The sequence below is a fragment of the Mya arenaria genome, chromosome 4 (assembly GCF_026914265.1).
Source record: "Mya arenaria isolate MELC-2E11 chromosome 4, ASM2691426v1".
Taxonomy (NCBI): domain Eukaryota; kingdom Metazoa; phylum Mollusca; class Bivalvia; order Myida; family Myidae; genus Mya; species Mya arenaria.
This window is the reverse complement of record NC_069125.1, coordinates 40,278,209-40,296,124: the sequence shown is the minus strand read 5'-3', so window position 1 is coordinate 40,296,124 and position 17,916 is coordinate 40,278,209. Positions and strand designations below refer to the sequence as shown.

At 36.2% G+C, this 17,916-nt stretch overlaps 1 protein-coding gene across 1 annotated transcript; it reads right to left on the bottom strand.

Moving 5' to 3' along the window:
* Positions 1-383: 383 nt before the first annotated feature.
* On the bottom strand, positions 384-17,642 carry LOC128232167 (uncharacterized). Its single transcript, XM_052945571.1, has 7 exons — positions 17,416-17,642; positions 5,615-5,950; positions 5,041-5,271; positions 4,570-4,796; positions 4,034-4,182; positions 1,780-1,890; positions 384-1,495 (listed from the first exon to the last, which is right to left on the bottom strand). Exons 2-7 carry the CDS (start codon positions 5,931-5,933, stop codon positions 1,210-1,212), a joined length of 1,323 nt encoding a protein of 440 aa, XP_052801531.1. The 5' UTR covers positions 5,934-5,950; positions 17,416-17,642; the 3' UTR covers positions 384-1,209.
* Between the last annotated feature and the right edge of the window lie 274 nt (positions 17,643-17,916).

Genomic DNA, 17,916 nt, shown 5'->3' with positions numbered 1-17,916 from the left:
TGTCTGCAGTTTTACAAACACATATCAATGTTGTCCTCGTATGAGCTATACTGTCCCTTTTGACAAAATTTCTTGTTGTTTTTAAGCTATAGCAATTATTTGGCCAAGTGTACAATTTTGAAAACAACTTTCGATGTTGAGCTTGGATCACCTTAACCACTAAAACATTATTAAAGTGACACTCTTATACAGAAATCAATATAAACACATGTAAAATAAACATAAATGTTGACTGATAAACCTTTTACTACTTACTAAATGATGCGTTCATGGAAAATATTAATTACTGATAACACGATTGTAACCGTGTATTTAAGTGCAAAAATATTAACTGATTGGTGAATGCTAAAAGATTTACAGTGGTCTAGTTTAATAAGGTAGAAATACCGTTTTTTATGCTCAATTCTTTAAAATTAAACTCAGTATCCTTCAAAAGAACCATTGTTCTCGACAATATTTAAAGCAATATCATTAATTGTGGTAAATCTTATTTGGGAGTAAGAGTGCATCTTTAAACAATACTCGATCATAGTTTTAACTCTAGTTGTATTGTCATAAACCAATAAACTCATTCACTCTCATAAAAGCAAAGGTTTAAACCGTACACTCATTTAGGGCCTTTTCGATCGTTTCTATTTGCTTTCTGCTTCTTGCTGAATGATATCAGCTTAATGTTTGCTGCTACTTGTTGCTTCCATAGCCCGGCATTCCAGGAAGAGTTTCATCCAAGTTATCTCCTTTGACGCCCTTTTTGATTACTGCTTTTAACTTTTTTGTGTGTTTTTTGCTTTATGGTGCGCTGTTTGGTTCAGTTTCAGATTTATTAAAAAACTAGGCCCATATGGGCATCAGTTTTACAAACAAAATACACAATGAAAGAACATCAAGTTGCATGATTAACATACAAGTTACAGCAAAATTTGAACACTTTTTTGCACAAATACACTGCAGTTGTTAATTAAGGAAACATTAAACACATAATGAAATTATATTTTACCGTGCTATAACAGAAAATGGTAGGTGGGATTATAGTACAGCTTGCATTATTTTTCTCACAAAAAAGCTATTTGTCACGTCCAGAAAGAACAAAGGGCTATAACGGAAATTACTTGGAGGAAATTCGGACCATTAAACTTACAGATAACGAAATAAAAACATGAAGCAAACATTCAAATGCACATAGCAAAAACAAAGTCGATCAGGTTTCTTTTAGTGTGTTTTGTTTTGAAAAGTCATATTATCAACGTCAGTATTATAGCTAAGCTCATCATCAAAAGTCATTCTGTAAACAAGAACGCTTGAAGTGCTGTACGACGGAACGAATATCTCCGTATTCCCGTCACCGTCGACGTCACCAAACGACAGTTGACCCACCGTCCCGCCGTTGTGGAAGAATGTCGTCTGCGTGTATGACCAGTCGTCTGCGTCTTGTGAATGCGGAGAGAGAACGAATACATGGCCGTTATCATCACCGGATACCAGAATAAGGGGTTTTCTATAACCAAAATGGCATAAATGACAATGATACTAAATCAAATAGTAAGCTCCATCACCGTATTGACAATTTACTTCATTCAGCTTCATGTGTATAAGCGGGATCACGTGACGCGGAAGAAATTTACTTAAATATTAGACAGGTATGAATAAAATGTATGTACATGTGCATTTGTGTTTGAGCGTTAATTGTGTCAGGTGGGTTTTATGGAATGGTTGGAAAGGACAAGTTACACTTATATAACGAACCATCAGTTATAACAATTAAAATCATTGTCGTCTGACCGTTGGTTGGGTACGCTGACGGTAAACGAGGATCCGGGTGCTCCCTTACCCTGTCCCAGGTGCACAGGTCCATAACCTGAGGCCAGCGTGTGCCGCCGGAACTCACCCGTTCTGCAGAAGGGGGTGGGGCAGAAAATAGATTAAGCGAAATAATTAAAGTGCGTGGTGTGCTGGTGTATGCATAGGTGGCAGTATAAGTCTGGATTGTTTAAAACAATCATATAACGATATCAAAATATCACCATCTCTGATTGATAATGCAATACTAGTATATCGGTTTATCGTTATCACTATATGTGGAAGTGTTTAATCCAATTTGCTTACAATGGGCCGAATGAATTCAATAGTTTACAACCTCAAATCCTTATTATAGCCTTCTTAAACGACAATTATTAAGTAATTTGAAACGAAAGCGAAATCTCAAATATATACACTCGAAGACATTTATTTAAATACGCATGCACTAAGGAGGTACAAATAAAAACACACACAACTTGGCAATATATATCGACATTGTATGGTATGTGGGAAATGGCCTACTTAACACACCACAGTCAGTAAACACACCACAGTCAGTAAAATGATACTTGAACATGGCCTTTGAGGTCAAATATAACACAACGAGGATTTGTTTATGTTCTTTCAATAATTTAAATCTAAGTATTTCATGTCTATTACCTGAAGTCTCCTGGTATCTGGTAGACGATCATCGAGCCTCTGTGTGTTACCTGAAGTCTGCTGGTATCTGGTAAACGAACGCCGAGCCCCTATGTGTTACCTGAAGTCTGCTGGTATCTTGTAGACGAACGCCGAGCCCCTATGTGTTACCTGAAGTCTGCTTGTATCTGGTAGACTAACACCGAGCCCCTATGTGTTACCTGAAGTCTGCTGGTATCTGGTAGACTAACACCGAGCCGTTATGTGTTATCTGAAGTCTGCTGGTATCTGGTAGACGAACACCGAGCCCCTATATGTTGCCTGAAGTCTGCTGGTATCTGGTAGACGATCATCGCGCCCCTATGTGTTACCTGAAGTCTGCTGGTATCTGGTAGACGATCATCGCGCCCCTATGTGTTACCTGAAGTCTGCTGGTATCTGGTAGACTAACACCGAGCCCCTATGTGTTACCTGAAGTCTGCTGGTATCTGGTAGACTAACACCGAGCCTCTATGTGTTACCTGAAGTCTGCTGGTATCTGGTAGACTAAAACCGAGCCTCTATGTGTTACCTGAAGTCTGCTGGTATCTGGTAGACGATCACCGCGCCCCTATGTGTTACCTGAAGTCTGCTGGTATCTGGTAGACGATCACCGCGCCCCTATGTGTTACCTGAAGTCTGCTGGTATCTGGTAGACGATCACCGCGCCCCTATGTGTTACCTGAAGTCTGCTGGTATCTGGTAGACCGTGCCTCTATGTGTTACCTGAAGTCTGCTGGTATCTGGTACTAGAGCATCGAGCCTATGTGTGTTACCTGAAGTCTACTGGTATCTGGTAGACGAACACCGAGCCCCTATGTGTTACCTGAAGTCTGCTGGTATCTGGTAGACGACCACCGAGCCGTTATGTGTTACCTGAAGTCTGCTGGTATCTGGTAGACCGTGCCTCTATGTGTTACCTGAAGTCTGCTGGTATCTGGTAGACGAACACCGTGCCCCTATGTGTTACCTGAAGTCTGCTGGTATCTGGTAGACTAACACCGAGCCCCTATGTGTTACCTGAAGTCTGCTGGTATCTGGTAGACGAACACCGAGCCGTTATGTGTTACCTGAAGTCTGCTGGTATCTGGTAGACTAACACCGAGTCGTTATGTGTTACCTGAAGTCTGATGGTATCTGGTAGACGAACACCGATCCGTTATGTGTTACCTGAAGTCTGCTGGTATCTGGTAGACCGTGCCTCTATGTGTTACCTGAAGTCTGCTGGTATCTGGTAGACCGTGCCTCTATGTGTTACCTGAAGTCTGCTGGTATCTGGTAGACTAACACCGAGCCCCTATGTGTTACCTGAAGTCTGCTGGTATCTGGTAGACGAACACCGAGCCGTTATGTGTTACCTGAAGTCTGCTGGTATCTGGTAGACTAACACCGAGCCGCTATGTGTTACCTGAAGTCTGATGGTATCTGGTAGACGAACACCGAGCCGTTATGTGTTACCTGAAGTCTGCTGGTATCTGGTAGACGAACACCGCGCCCCTATGTGTTACCTGAAGTCTGCTGGTATCTGGTAGACGAACACCGCGCCCCTATGTGTTACCTGAAGTCTGCTGGTATCTGGTAGACGAACACCGAGCCGTTGTTTCCGTTATTTGTCACCAGAAGGTCAAGGTCACCATCTCCGTTAACGTCTGTGACCTTGACCTCGAACAGCGCCCCCACTGTGTCGTCAATCACTCTGGACTTGACCTACACAGGGACGAAAGACATTTGCGGGTTTTGGTAGAATAAAACTTGAATCCACTTTTTGCATAGTGTTAGTTTTGTTAACGTATAGTATTCAGATATGAATCATTTTATAACAACTGATCATTTTCTGAGGCCACTCGAGTCTCATGGAGTTCGATTCCGGTTCTCCATTTGCACCTTTTGGTGTATTATTAAAGTTATAATAGTGAGAGTTCCCCTTAATATAAATTTATATATGAGTATCGTAATATCAAACCGGTGCTTGTGTGTGATATGCTTGGAGGATTCCAAAAGCTTATTTTATCAGCAATTTATATATCAATGCATACGAAATACGATGTGTTTAAACCCGAGTACATGCAATGCAAACACTTCGATGAAAGTTACCATGGAGCTGTTGGTCCAAGCATGGTTTGGGTCTGTGGTCCAATAGACTACCAGCCGCTGAGAGAAGTATTCGGCGGCCACCACGCAGTCCAGGGGTCCGTCGGTGCTGTTGAAGACGGTATACCGGAAGAAGGTATCCGGCCCTGGCGCCAGCACGTGCGGTAGCCACTGGACGCTGTAGTCGCCGTCTGGGTTCTCCAGCCACAGCAGCTCGCTAGCCCGACTGCCTGAAAATATCTGACATCGAAATAATCGCACGCCATTGTCTCCCTACTGACTATTAATCCGTTCTTGATATATTAAATATACTGTTTACCGCATTTATATGCCACCATACTGTTAATGCTACTCGTTTTACTTCGTTCTTCGTTCTTATTCGCAAAAATATGGACATCGTGTAATTGATAAATTTAGTATCCATTTTAAATAAGGTATTTAATTTGTATATGTAATTTGGTTGACCGTACTGACCTATTATTGGTACCCTTGCTCTGCACGTGACAATATCTTGGTCACCGTCACCGTCCATGTCGTGCCACTGAACGCGATGATAGAACCACGATCCTGTGACGTCACTAGTGATGACGTAAGGCCCAATCGCAATGTCTGAGCTTATGTCCATTAGTCTGATCTCACCATTGGTTTTGAACGGCACCAGGAACCCGTCGGGTATGACAACCATTCGCTTTCCAAATATTTCCTCTGTTTTATTACAAAGTCACTTTCATTAATCGGCTCAAGACATATCAGATCATTGCTTTGTTTTCGAATCTGCGGGAAGGGTGATTTTCGAATAAATTTATCGTCGCTTAACTTTTTTGTCATTTCATTTTTAGTAAGTAATGATTCCAAATGAATTGCTCGAATGTAATCATACTATATTGTTGCATCAATTTATCGACGCTTATATAACTTGTATGTCATCTCATTCTACCTCGGAGTATTCCTAATAAATTCATCGAATGTAATCACACTATATTTTATCTATAACAAATGCAAATATTAATAAGAAGATGTACAGCCAAGTATAACAGTATCCACATACCTGGGACGCCGGCCACCTCATTGGGCCACGTGGTCTTGGTGGTGAGTGTCTGGGGCTTAATCCCGGCCACACTGTCCATATACTGCCCAACACCGCGAACCAGATGCACCGAGTCGGCGGTAAATGGGATCGCGCTGAACGAGGACACAAGTAGATCATAACGGTCCTTTTCGCTTGTCGCATTCGAGTTCCGGTACAAATTGGAGAAGGCAGCGTTTTCGACTTCGAACGCCCCGAGCCCGGTAAACGTCACTGTTCCGCCACACACAACAATGAGCACAGACATAGCACACGTGATGGAAGTCATTTTGCAAACCATTTTTGTTGAAAATATAACTGAATTTAATAGACAAGTATTCTAGATGTACAATTTTACACTATCAGTGAACATTATAAGGAGATTGATAAATTTATAAGTATTGTATAATACTGCTATCTTATCAAATACAACAGAACCGAACATAGCATAAAATTATATAACAGAATAGAACAGAACTGAACACATCAGAGCATTTATTACACGTAAACATTACAGTGGTTTGTGTAACATAATATACTAGTATACATAATAATTAAAAAAATATCAACATAACAATTATACAATATGTGAGCAACATACATGTTGTTATGTCTAATTAGCATGTTATCATGTTTATCGGATATGTGGTTATGTTTAACTCACATGTTATCATGTCTAACATGTTGTCATGTCTTACGGATCTGTTACCACATGGACAAAGCTACCTATAGGCCATGTGGACCGCGGCCTACACTTTTCCCCGAACAATCGTGTTAATACTTCCCGGTGGCCCCGCAATGCCGTGCGAATGCGGTAGTTTTGTCTTCGCACCAAATATAGCGGGGAATGGGCCTTACCTATGGGGTGCGGGGACATTAGGCGGGAATTTTACCATCAGGTCGTCCCCGCAGAGCGGAAATTTTACTCGGGCTTGGTTGGACCGCAAGCGAAAGTCCCCGCTATACCCCGGACCTGGGGGCCGTGGTTACAATTGACTGGTGCATTATGGCATATTATTATGTATAACTTGCATGGAATTATATCAAATTGACGTTAAATTATGTATAATCGATGTACTGTCCACTTATCATGTAAAAAGACCGCCAGTATAGTAGCTGGTAGTATTTGAGATAGGAGATATTGAACAAACATTGTTATAATTATTTACAAAATAAGAAGGTCAAATTTGAACAACCGCTCTAGGGTCCAGACGTCTAGGTCAGTAAGACAAAAATATAGACATAACAACAGGTCCGTTAGACATGATAATATGTAAGTAGACATGACAATTTCCATAACTGTCAGACATAACAACATGTTGGTTAAACATGATAGCAATATGGCATGTCAATTAGACACATCGGCATGTCGTTTAGACATATTTACAGAAATGTTAGCAAATGTTAGCAATAATCATGAACATGTCAGTTAACATAATGACATGCCAGTAATTAATAGATAAAATAGCATTAATGTTATGGGAATGAGCTCCTACTTTGGTTTCATTTGACCTGTATAAAATTTAGTGAAATTTAACCTAAAATATATTTTTGTTATATAAATCTCTATTTAGGCACTTTTCTGACATTGTTAAAGTGCAGTAATTCATAGTTATTTTATGCTAGATAGTCGGTAGGAGTGACCCCTTTAATAAATCGGAAGAAAAAATATATATATTAGATTAAATGTCACTAAATTCTGAGCTCATTCCCACCAAATCACGGTGTGTATTCCAAGTACTCTTTATTTTGGGTCGCAAAGTGTATGACTTTAGGTCATATTTTATCGAATGTGGTTCAAACGTGTGGCTGTTGTTCAACCCATTTTAGACCGGAGAACTTACAAAAGGACAAATATGTTAGCATACCCGCACCGCACTGCATATCAGACGACCAGAAGTTAAACAATCGAAGTTATGTCGTTCAGTTTGGGCGTTTTATTATCTCAGTCTATTTTATTTATAATGCAGATTTTGCGACCACATGATAATTTTCACAGAAAAGCAGAATTCGATATTTTTCATGAGTCATTATGTAACCGAATTTTAAGTTCACGAATCATTGTAATGTCGGTTGAAATATTTGTTTAAAGATGCATTCTTACCCCCAGATAATATTTACCAAAATTAATAATATTGTTTAAATATTCCAAAAAGGATGACTAAATGTCGAAAACAATTATAGTTCTTATGAAGAATACCGAGTTCAGTTTGAAAGAAATGAGCATAAAACACGGTATTTCTACCTTATGAGACTATAGTAGACCACAGTAAATATTTTAGCATTCACCAATCATTTAATATTTTTGCGCTCTCTGCTATTAAATACACGGTTACTATCTTGTTATCAGTATTTAATATTTTCCATAAATGCATTATTTAGTAAGAAGTTGAAGGTTTACCAGTCATAATTGATGTTTGTTATGCATGTGTATGTATTGATTTTGAATAAGAGTGTCACTTTAATATGACATGCGTTTTATTTTTAAATACTTGAAAGTCGAGAACACATCATATTAAGTTCAGGTATTATATATCATACTCTTGATACATAAGTGCACACTCGACCCGCATGGTTTAAAATTATGTCGGTGAATATGAAAATGAAAAGTGAAAATTATAAAAAAAAATCAGAAAAACGCTCCGGGATAAATGTATATAAAAAGCCAATCTGCACTGACCAGCCCTAATTCGTTGACGCTGCATACACCCGATTCATATCAATGAACACGAGTTAATGTTGTCATTCAGGTGTTCTTGTTCCTCAGCATATTAATATTTTACCGCAGGCTTAAAGTTGTTCATGAGCTATTGTCGGGCGAGTTTGATTACCAGCAAGATTGTTATAGTAACTGAAATATGTATGAGCCCTTCTTTGTCAAAGGTGAACCATATTGACCTCGCCACCTCTCTTATTTGACCAACATGTAGCCTTTGGTCACTAAACATTATACAGAAGCGAGGCATAGTTTAAGCTACCATAGCTTCCTTCTCAATTATGTCAAATTAATTTGTTTTGTGCATATTTCATTTGTATCATTACCTCCGTCAACCATTTAATATTGAGTATGCTATAACTGTGTATATCTTTATAATGTTATTTTGTAATAAATACTATTTAAACCAAAATAATTACAAAGCTAAAGCCATACATTTGGGACTAAGTTCAAGAAACAACAAAATCCGACTTCGTCGGACTATTGGGTCAAAAACTGCTCCGCTATTGAGGCCACCTGTGTTATTTATACCACGATCATAATGCCTTTTTTGTAAGGAAGAGACGTTCAATTTGTACCACTTCAAAGGCGATTTTGAACGGTTAGTTCAATTTAAAGGCCTAGTTAAAGGAATGTTTGGAATGATAATCCCCTGCTGTGCATCTCCTGCTAATTGCCCTGGTGTCACAGTAGGGGCAAATTTCCTGTGTATTTGTTTATTGGCACAGGACCATTTAGGGCCCATTTTTATAATAAAATATCGAAAACTGCACAGCAGGATACTCAGATTGGAGATCCGATAAGCCAATTAGGCAATAAGATTAAGATCAATTAACATAGGTTGTGTACAAAACCACGGTTTTGAGGGAGGGGGCGGGGGTCACTTAAAGAAGGCTTAAACTAAGCCTTTAAGGCATATAACTAGATGGACGGTTGATGAGAAATCCAATTTAAACTGTACATTTATTGATGCTTTGCGGGTGTTTGAGTACGTAGGTCCAAGTCTAGACTCAGGCTCAGAAAAGCATTTTTTATGAAGTAACAAAAATAATATTTATTCCATTTCTTTTACAATAAGTTATGTAAATAAAAGTAAAACATTTAAATAGTAATATATTTTAGCTAATTCCATTTAATTCAGAAAATTACAATAAAATGAAGTTTTGCCATATTGAGTCTTAGGTCTGAAATCAGACTTGAGATTGTTCGTAATCACTGCCCCTGTCCTCAATTTTTCGAAATTCGTACGACTGTTTCAGGCTTAAGTATTTTATTTCATTTAGCCAAGTTAGTTACTTAAAAGTTAAACATTCTGAACATATTTTTACTGTCCTAAATATTACTTCCTTTAAATGTCTCTAAACTCATTTAAATGAGAATTTAAAACGAATTTTACAAAAAACAAAAACAAACAACAGAAATACTAAAATTAGCTTGATCCTGTTGTAAGGGATTTAACATTGTTCTGAGTGCTGCCAAAATTAACACACTTGTTTCGGAATGGACGGGACATTCTGGAGAGTTTTGGCGTTCGATTCATTTTTCATAAATGTTTGTATCGACTGCATCATAAAGGCATTTTTACTCTAACACGTTTCATGATCACTACTAAATGCGCTTGAGGTATATTTAGAATGCGAATAATGATACCACGCATAAAACACAATTCACAAGTATGAATAAGCTTACACACCAATGCTAAAATTGACACCTGTATTTAAATTCAGTACGTACACATGTAAAATAAACATCATTTTTAGTGATAAACCTTCAACTACTTACTTAATAATGCATTTATGGAAAATATTAATTAGTGATTATAAGATTGTAACCGTGTATTTAATAGCTGAAATGTGAAAACGCACAAATATTAAATGACCGGTGGGTCCTTAATGATCTACAGTGATCTACTATCGCCTTATAAGGTAGAAATATCGTGTTTTCTGCACATTTCTTTCTAATTAAACACGGTTTCCTTCATAAGAACCATTGTTTTCGATATGTATTCATCCTTTTTGGTAAATTAAAACAATTGTATTAAGGTAGCACACCCCTAATAAAAACCTCCACTTGAAACTCTTCAAATTTAATGTGTTTAGCCTTTGTTGTTAAGGAAAAGGTCGACACATCTTTTGAGGGTTTCATGAAAGCGGTTCGAATCGACCCAGAAACTTTCTTTTTCTTTTTTTCTTACCTTTTTATTAGCTTACATTTTTTTACAGAAGTTTATACAGTATTTTCATTAAAAAGTAAGTAATTTCATTTTTACACATTAAAATAAGCTTTTTTGAAGATTTTCTTATTTGCTGTCACGAATGAAATAGGTAGATGGTAATTTCAAACCCTATTTTCTTAAAACGAGGCGTTAAACATTCTGATTTTTTTGCATAGTGTTCCAAAAAGGTTAAAGTTAATTATAAATAAGGGACAGGCCATTAGTATTTCTAGAACTTGTTGATTTTGCTTTTAAGCGTCAAGGTTCCAATTTCTATATGTCAAAAAAGTTTGTCAAGATTGTAATACCATATGGCTATTTCAGAACAGTTTGATTATATTTGTGGATGATGTGATCAATAATGTATTATTTCTGAAAGCAAATTAAGCAAATATTTTTGTTACACTGATATCAAATTATTACCAAAATGTTGAAAAATAAAAGAAATAAAGGATTTTTCTTGTCTATGGTGGTGTCGTTTATATAAACAATTCTGAAATGGGAGTAGAGTAATTCAAATTTAAATAAAATTGTTATTTGACGGTAAATTTCTTTGAAATTTTGTTTTTTAAACCAGGAAATGATACTCATAAAGAAATTATCAAGCTGATATTTGTTTGAAATGATGAACATTAGGGGTGTGCTGCCTTAAGCGTGGTACTGCTTTAATATTTAGGAGTAAGAGTGCATCTTTATAAAGATCACCTAATTATAAAGACCATCTTTTCCCCTATTGATTTGTACAGGAAATTCCTTCGCGTTGTCGGCATATTGAAATTATAACTAAAAAGATAACTTCGTCATATTCTTTTAAATAATGCGATCACACCTGATAGTTATCACCTGATACTTTTCATCGAAAAACACAGTTATATATTAGCCATAAGTCAGTCTGTGACCGAATTTTAAATTATATATGAATACTATCAATGCTTTTACAAATCACGAAAAGCATACACACGAACGGGCAGGTATATTGGGCGCAATTTCTTAAAGTTAAAAGTATGTCAGTGAATTTTCAAGGAATACATATATATAGAATCAGAAAAACGCTCGGGGATATTTTATTTGGAAACCCAATCTAATTAGCACAAACCCTGAGATAACTACATATTTTAAGATCAGGCACAAGTTCCATGGACACTGGCAAATATTTTGAGTTTTTCTTGTCATTTAGAACAAGGCAGGCCCCAATATAAGAAAAATACTCATTATAATGATGATGACGATGATGATGATGATGATGATGATGAAAAACATTGTATGATTCAAAATCTTGCATGTTTTCACTCTTTAAAACCCATAATTCATCATAGAATGTGTTGATAAAACATTTTGTAGATAAATTCGTAAGAAAACTTACTTCTAAATCAAGAATTATATTTGTTATTTCTTTAAATCGTTAGGTTGTACTCAGCTGTATAATAATGTTCCTTTGGAATCTTGATAAAAGTTTATGATCAACATAATATATGAAATAATTTTTGAAAAGAGTAAACACATACGAGTTTTAATAACTTATAATAACATGTAGTAAAATGAGTTTTAGATTGAGAATTGGCTGAAGTATTTTTGTGATATTGGGGCCAGGATATAAACTGCGAAGCCCTTAATTTTATCCGTTTTAGCGCGAGTATGCTATAGTGATGTTGTGTATACTAGTATTTCAAAAGAACCTTATCACTAATATTAGCTGATAAAAACGATATTCATCAAGTGAATGCGGATTTAAAGAAAATTGATTACCATTGGATACCCCTTTATTTCTTTTTGAATTTTACCTACACCGAGAGTTCTTTAACAATAAATACTACAAACATCGTGTTAACCTTCTTATTTACAACAACACACTCAGGATGAAGTTTAGTTTTTTTATTCTTATTTAAAATACATAATGTGTGACTGGACACACCTTATATGCAATTAATTTACAAAACAGGGGTTAAATAAATAATATTGTAATGCAATTACAGGTGAAAATGCTTCGATCGACCAAAAAAATTTTTTTTAATATTTAACAAATTTCGGAGCAAAGTTTTCGTATAAATTGTTTTTAATATGATCAATTTTGACTTAACAGTGCTAAAAGGGGCCGAATGAAGGTTGATGCATTTTTTTCAAAATCAATGCATTATTATTAGGGTTAGGGTTTGAGTTAGGCATGCATTGTTATATTTAACTCATTTGACTTAAATGATCAAAAGAAACAAATACTCGTAATAGTATGATTTGTGTACACACATATTAGCGTTTGTTTTATTACACTGGGGATATTGTGGCCACGTAAAGCAATAAATGATTTTTTTTTATCTGTACTAAAGTCCAATTTGTAAAACATAAGTATGCATTAAAATTCGCAAGCTTTGTTTGCATCAACCTACATCACGCCTCTAACATAAATCACACAACGCCATTGGTCCAGGACTGGTCACGTGGTGACCCCATATTTTTTCGTATTGTGTAACCAAATATATATCGTACCAAAATGGCGTCTATTTTTCAATTCCGATGAATACATGAAAAACATGTAAACAGATTGTCGACGTGGTGTATACGCGCAGGAAACCGATATGGTTTCCTTTGCCCCGTATATCCCATATCGGGTCACCTACTTACTCCTTAACTTGCATAGTAAGTATTGTGCATCTTTAAGTTCAAGTATAATAGATGACTGGTGAGTGATAATGTTTCAGTTCATAACAGAATATATGTAAAACACCATACTAAGACAATCAAAGTTCCACTTGTGAAAACACAAAAACGGCAAACAATAACTCTAAACTTATTTATAAAGCACATCGCTTCAAACAGAAAAAGGTCGATGTTGTGCCATAAGTAATTTGAATAAATTCAATTGGCATTTATTTTACGATGCTCACATTGTCACCCTATGTACATACAAGTTAAAACTTTAGACGTAATTTATATACTTGCATTATTTTATAGTTTATATGTCCGTATGTTGACTCTATTCATCACGGAAGGTGATAGCGTTATCGAAAATCGCTTGAACTATTTCATTTTCGTGCGCCGGATATTGAAATGGTATTGTCGTACTCGTGCAGTGGGGGACGTGGTTTCTGGTCGTCCCAAAGTTGAAAAAGAGCACCGGAATTGTACGCCTGTTTATAGAGTTGTTGTCGTGGTAGTCTAGTCGAATTTTATCAAAAATATAGCGTGCATTCAATTGGCTTTCTCTTGGATTTGCGGTGGTGTTGTCTTCCTGGATATCAGCGAAATAAGTCGGTGAAATGCAGACAAGTATCCAATCCGCCTGAAAAAAACCCATGATAAATGGGCTCGTATATATACGACAACTACTCCACGTATAAAATATAGTTAAGTTTAGTACTAATTTAACTATGCTAGAGTCTACATACTTATAACAAAATATTTATCAAAAGAAGTTTACACACACGTGAAAATCAGTGTATTGATTTATACTTTCAATGCGGCCTTCTTTGGAACACAGGATCCGTTTAAATAAAACATATTCACAATGATATAGACATAAATTGGACCAATCTGGCATTGCATATCAAAAATGAAAATTTGTCATTTCTCAATGTATTGATTCGTACAAAATACTCAAAATACGTCCCAAGCACTCACAGACAGACACCCAATCATTTTAACAAATGACGAGTACTTTATATGGAGAATTCAATGAATCTCACACGAGTCCGTTTCCAGAATAGAAACCGGTATTGTTAGTTTTAGCAACACGGAGAATGTACACCAGTCGGGGTTCGAACCATCGTCGTCATGGATGAGGCTGACACCTACATAACTATAGAAGGGGTATCTTGGTATTTTATTTGTTAATGGTCATCAGAAAGTAATGAACGTTTTGCGATTATTGTTAAGATATCTTACCGTACTATGTTGGTGATCAAGCCAGTCCAAACGATTCCGTCTCCGCCGTGAAAAACTTTCGGTATCCATGTCTATTCTTATTAGAGCACCGGCGCTTTCTATAACCCCACACAGTCTTTTTACTTCCTCTAGAAACTCGGCATCGTCCTCATTAGAGTTCCAACAATATGTTACAAACACCGTCTTCTGTGTTGCCGTAGCATCTTCCGCCACGAGATTGGACAGATCCCCGGATGGTGGTTCCTCAACATTTGATGTATCGGAATGTAATGCATGGCTTTGTTGTGTATTAAGACTCAAAGACTGAGTTTGCCTGTCGTTTCTAATATACCCTCATCATTTTCTTGATCCGATACATCAAGGTCAAGGTTATTTTGAAATACTCTTGAAATGTTGATATATCCACTTTCAAAAACGTTCTCCTGGTCAGGCTGTCTTGAATGCTTCAAGCGTGTTGACGTCAACGATGAGTTACCCGAAGTAATTCTTTCCGATTCAACCAGCATGTGAGGTTGTATATGCTGGCGTTTAGAAGGCATAGATTTTGTGCCGGACTTATAGTCAATTATTTTAGTTTTCTTTCTGACCACACCATCAATATAAGTGTGTCCACTCCTTAAATTATCATCACACGTTGGCGGGGCCTGTGCCTTTTCAGAAGATAACAAACTCAGCCAAAAGTGCGTACACATTTCGTTTATACCATGGTCTCCTTTCTCACTGACATCATTTAGTCTTTTGTTGTTGCCATCTAAAGTCAGATTTGAGCAACCGATATCTCCAGTGTCATTAAGTCCAATTTGGCCACTGTCAATTGTTTTTATATTCGTTTCATCATTGGCCACTGCAATAATATTTGTCGCCACGCTACCAACCCTTTGTTCATCAGAAGAGCTAAATGATGAAAAAGAAAGCCACTCATGAACACCCTCACCAGTACACGCCGAACCTTCAGGACTGCGTCTTTGATAGTAATCACGTGTTTCGGCGGAAGGAGCAAGTGTCTCTTCATATGAACAACGGAGGTCCTGGCAAAGCCCCGTCTTCTTTCTTGGCTGGGCTGCGGACTCGCCTAAACGTTGGATTTTGCACTTAGTCTTTCACATTCGTGGCAGTTACAGTAGGAGGGTTCCGATCCGGGAACACCGGATCTTGCCTTTCCTGGATCTCCAAGTCCTTGCATCGGGTAACTTATGACTAGAAAACGGTCTGAAGGGTGTTTGAATGGGATCTTTTCAACCAATTATCTGGTCTGTGCGATCATTGCGTGCCGGTATTTACTAAAAGCTTGCCAAAGCATTCTGTTTTTTTTTTAAAAATTCCGAAATCCGCCAATGACTAAACGGTAAAAAAACTGTTTTTCCTCTCTTTTTTTTAAATCATACAAAAACTGATTACAAATCCTAAATCCGTTTTGAAAAATTTAACATCGCTTGTGCGTAAATTTTTTAAGCATCTTTGCGAACTGCTATGGACCAATTATAAGTCGCCTATGATATAAAGCCATCGTACATATATATGGCAGATTTCACGTTTTGGTGACCAAAAAGTTCCCGGCGAATATTGATTTTTAAAATTTATTGCAGATTTGTGATTTCAACATAATCTTTTACAGCAATTTCTTATCTATCATATTTTAGAACATTTGCAATGATTTATTCATGCATTTTTATAAAAAAAAGAATTTTGTATCACCATACCATTTGTGCTAGTGTTACAATATTGCCGGTAAAAACTTGTTTTTTTTTAATATTTTGATCCAAAGAAGTATTTTGTCTTGCACTAAATGGTTCATTTATCTATAAAACAGATTGTACAGACAAAAAATAAAGATTGTTTCGTTTTTCTCAAATAAATTTATTGAAACAAACCCTAATTGGACAACAAGACAGAAAATGCTTTCTGCAAACATAGGTTTTCTTTTTATATCAGATCAGATAAGCTATAAACATAAATGTTTTGTTGTGGTAATATAAATGTCTCTAGTATGGTGCAATTATCATTACCTTTGATATTAAACATATATATTATAAATTGCTAATTGCAGTATGTGCTAGTGTTACCACAAAACAGAATGAGTAACATTAGCAGTATGTCACATTAGCAGTTGGACAGAATGTTTCACAACAAATTAAAATACAGACCTACCACAGACTGTTTGAGCTTGATACAGTATAAAACAAACTATATAAACGATTGATAAACACGGTCAATTGATAATCACAAAAATTCTTAATTCTGTCCAATAAATAACGATATCAAACACAAAAGCGGTATGAATTCAATATAAACTACGTACCTAATGAATGAATACTTACAAACGATAGTTTACAGACGACATTATTATGTTCGAATAATTGACTCTGGGAAAGTCATCAAATTTCAACGATTTTCTTGCTTTATTAAGCGCTTGTCTTAATGCTAGCGTGACATAATGTTAACGTTACATCGAAGGACAGAATCAGCCAAACTTGGATTAAGTTTTTATCAACGGTATTCACCACTATTTTTATCATTTCAATGTCAACTGTGAACCAGTCCAATATAAAAGTAATCGCTACCCGGATGTTAACCCTCAGTCGGTGTAAATTATTCACGAATAGAAAAGGTGCTATCGTCATGCTAAAATGGGACAGAATCGATTTTGAGTAACATTAACACATTTTTAGACCTAAAAAACTTTATGATCGGGAATGACCAATTTCTTGTTACATGCAATACTGTTTTTATCCGACACGTAGTCTTTGTTTTCAGTGATTTAATAAAGGTGTGTTTAGGCTTAAAACAGTTAGCAGTGGATCATGTCTGCTAATGTTACACAACAATTCGAGGACAGATTACCGTAACGTTATCACCATGCGCAATTACCGAAAATTTAAGTATATTACGAACGAAATGCAATTATTTTAGGTATATTATTGTTTTAATTAACATTTCTTGCAAACATTATTCAACAGACAAGAATAAAATACTTACCAGATGTTACTGAAAAGCATCCTCAAAAAAGTGGTATATTGGTACCGGGAAGATTTTCTGTCTTTTTTGTCCTAAATATCGGCATATTTTTACATTTTTTTACCTTATTTAACACAATATTTTCATTATTTTAATACAAATCACTTCTATTAGGTGTTCTTATTGGGTTGGGAAAGGCAATTGCTGTATATATGACGTTGACATGCAATAACAATAAATGAAAGCAAATGGGCCAAATAATTGCCTTTTTTGTGAAATCTGCCATTATATATATACTATATAGCAATTACATTATTATTTGGTTTTCCGAATGCTGTGTTTCTAATTACGCTTCGAAACAATAGAACAATAACATATGCAGAATTTTTTGATTCTGTGATAATATTACATCTATTTAGTCTGTAAATTGATATTTAAATGTTTACAGTAAAGTTGTTGTTGTTTTTTCAAATTAAAATATATGCCATTGAATGTGAAATTGATCGATTAATTCATGTGTTG

Excerpts from the sequence above, each read along its gene's own strand:
- LOC128232167 (XM_052945571.1), bottom strand. The coding sequence starts at position 5,933 with ATGGTTTGCAAAATGACTTCCATCACGTGTGCTATGTCTGTGCTCATT. Across the intron at positions 1,891-4,033 it reads CAGATACCAGCAGACTTCAG|AACGGGTGAGTTCCGGCGGC; the intron begins GTAACACATAGG and ends CCCCTTCTGCAG. Across the intron at positions 1,496-1,779 it reads GTCAGCGTACCCAACCAACG|AAAACCCCTTATTCTGGTAT; the intron begins GTCAGACGACAA and ends TTTTGGTTATAG.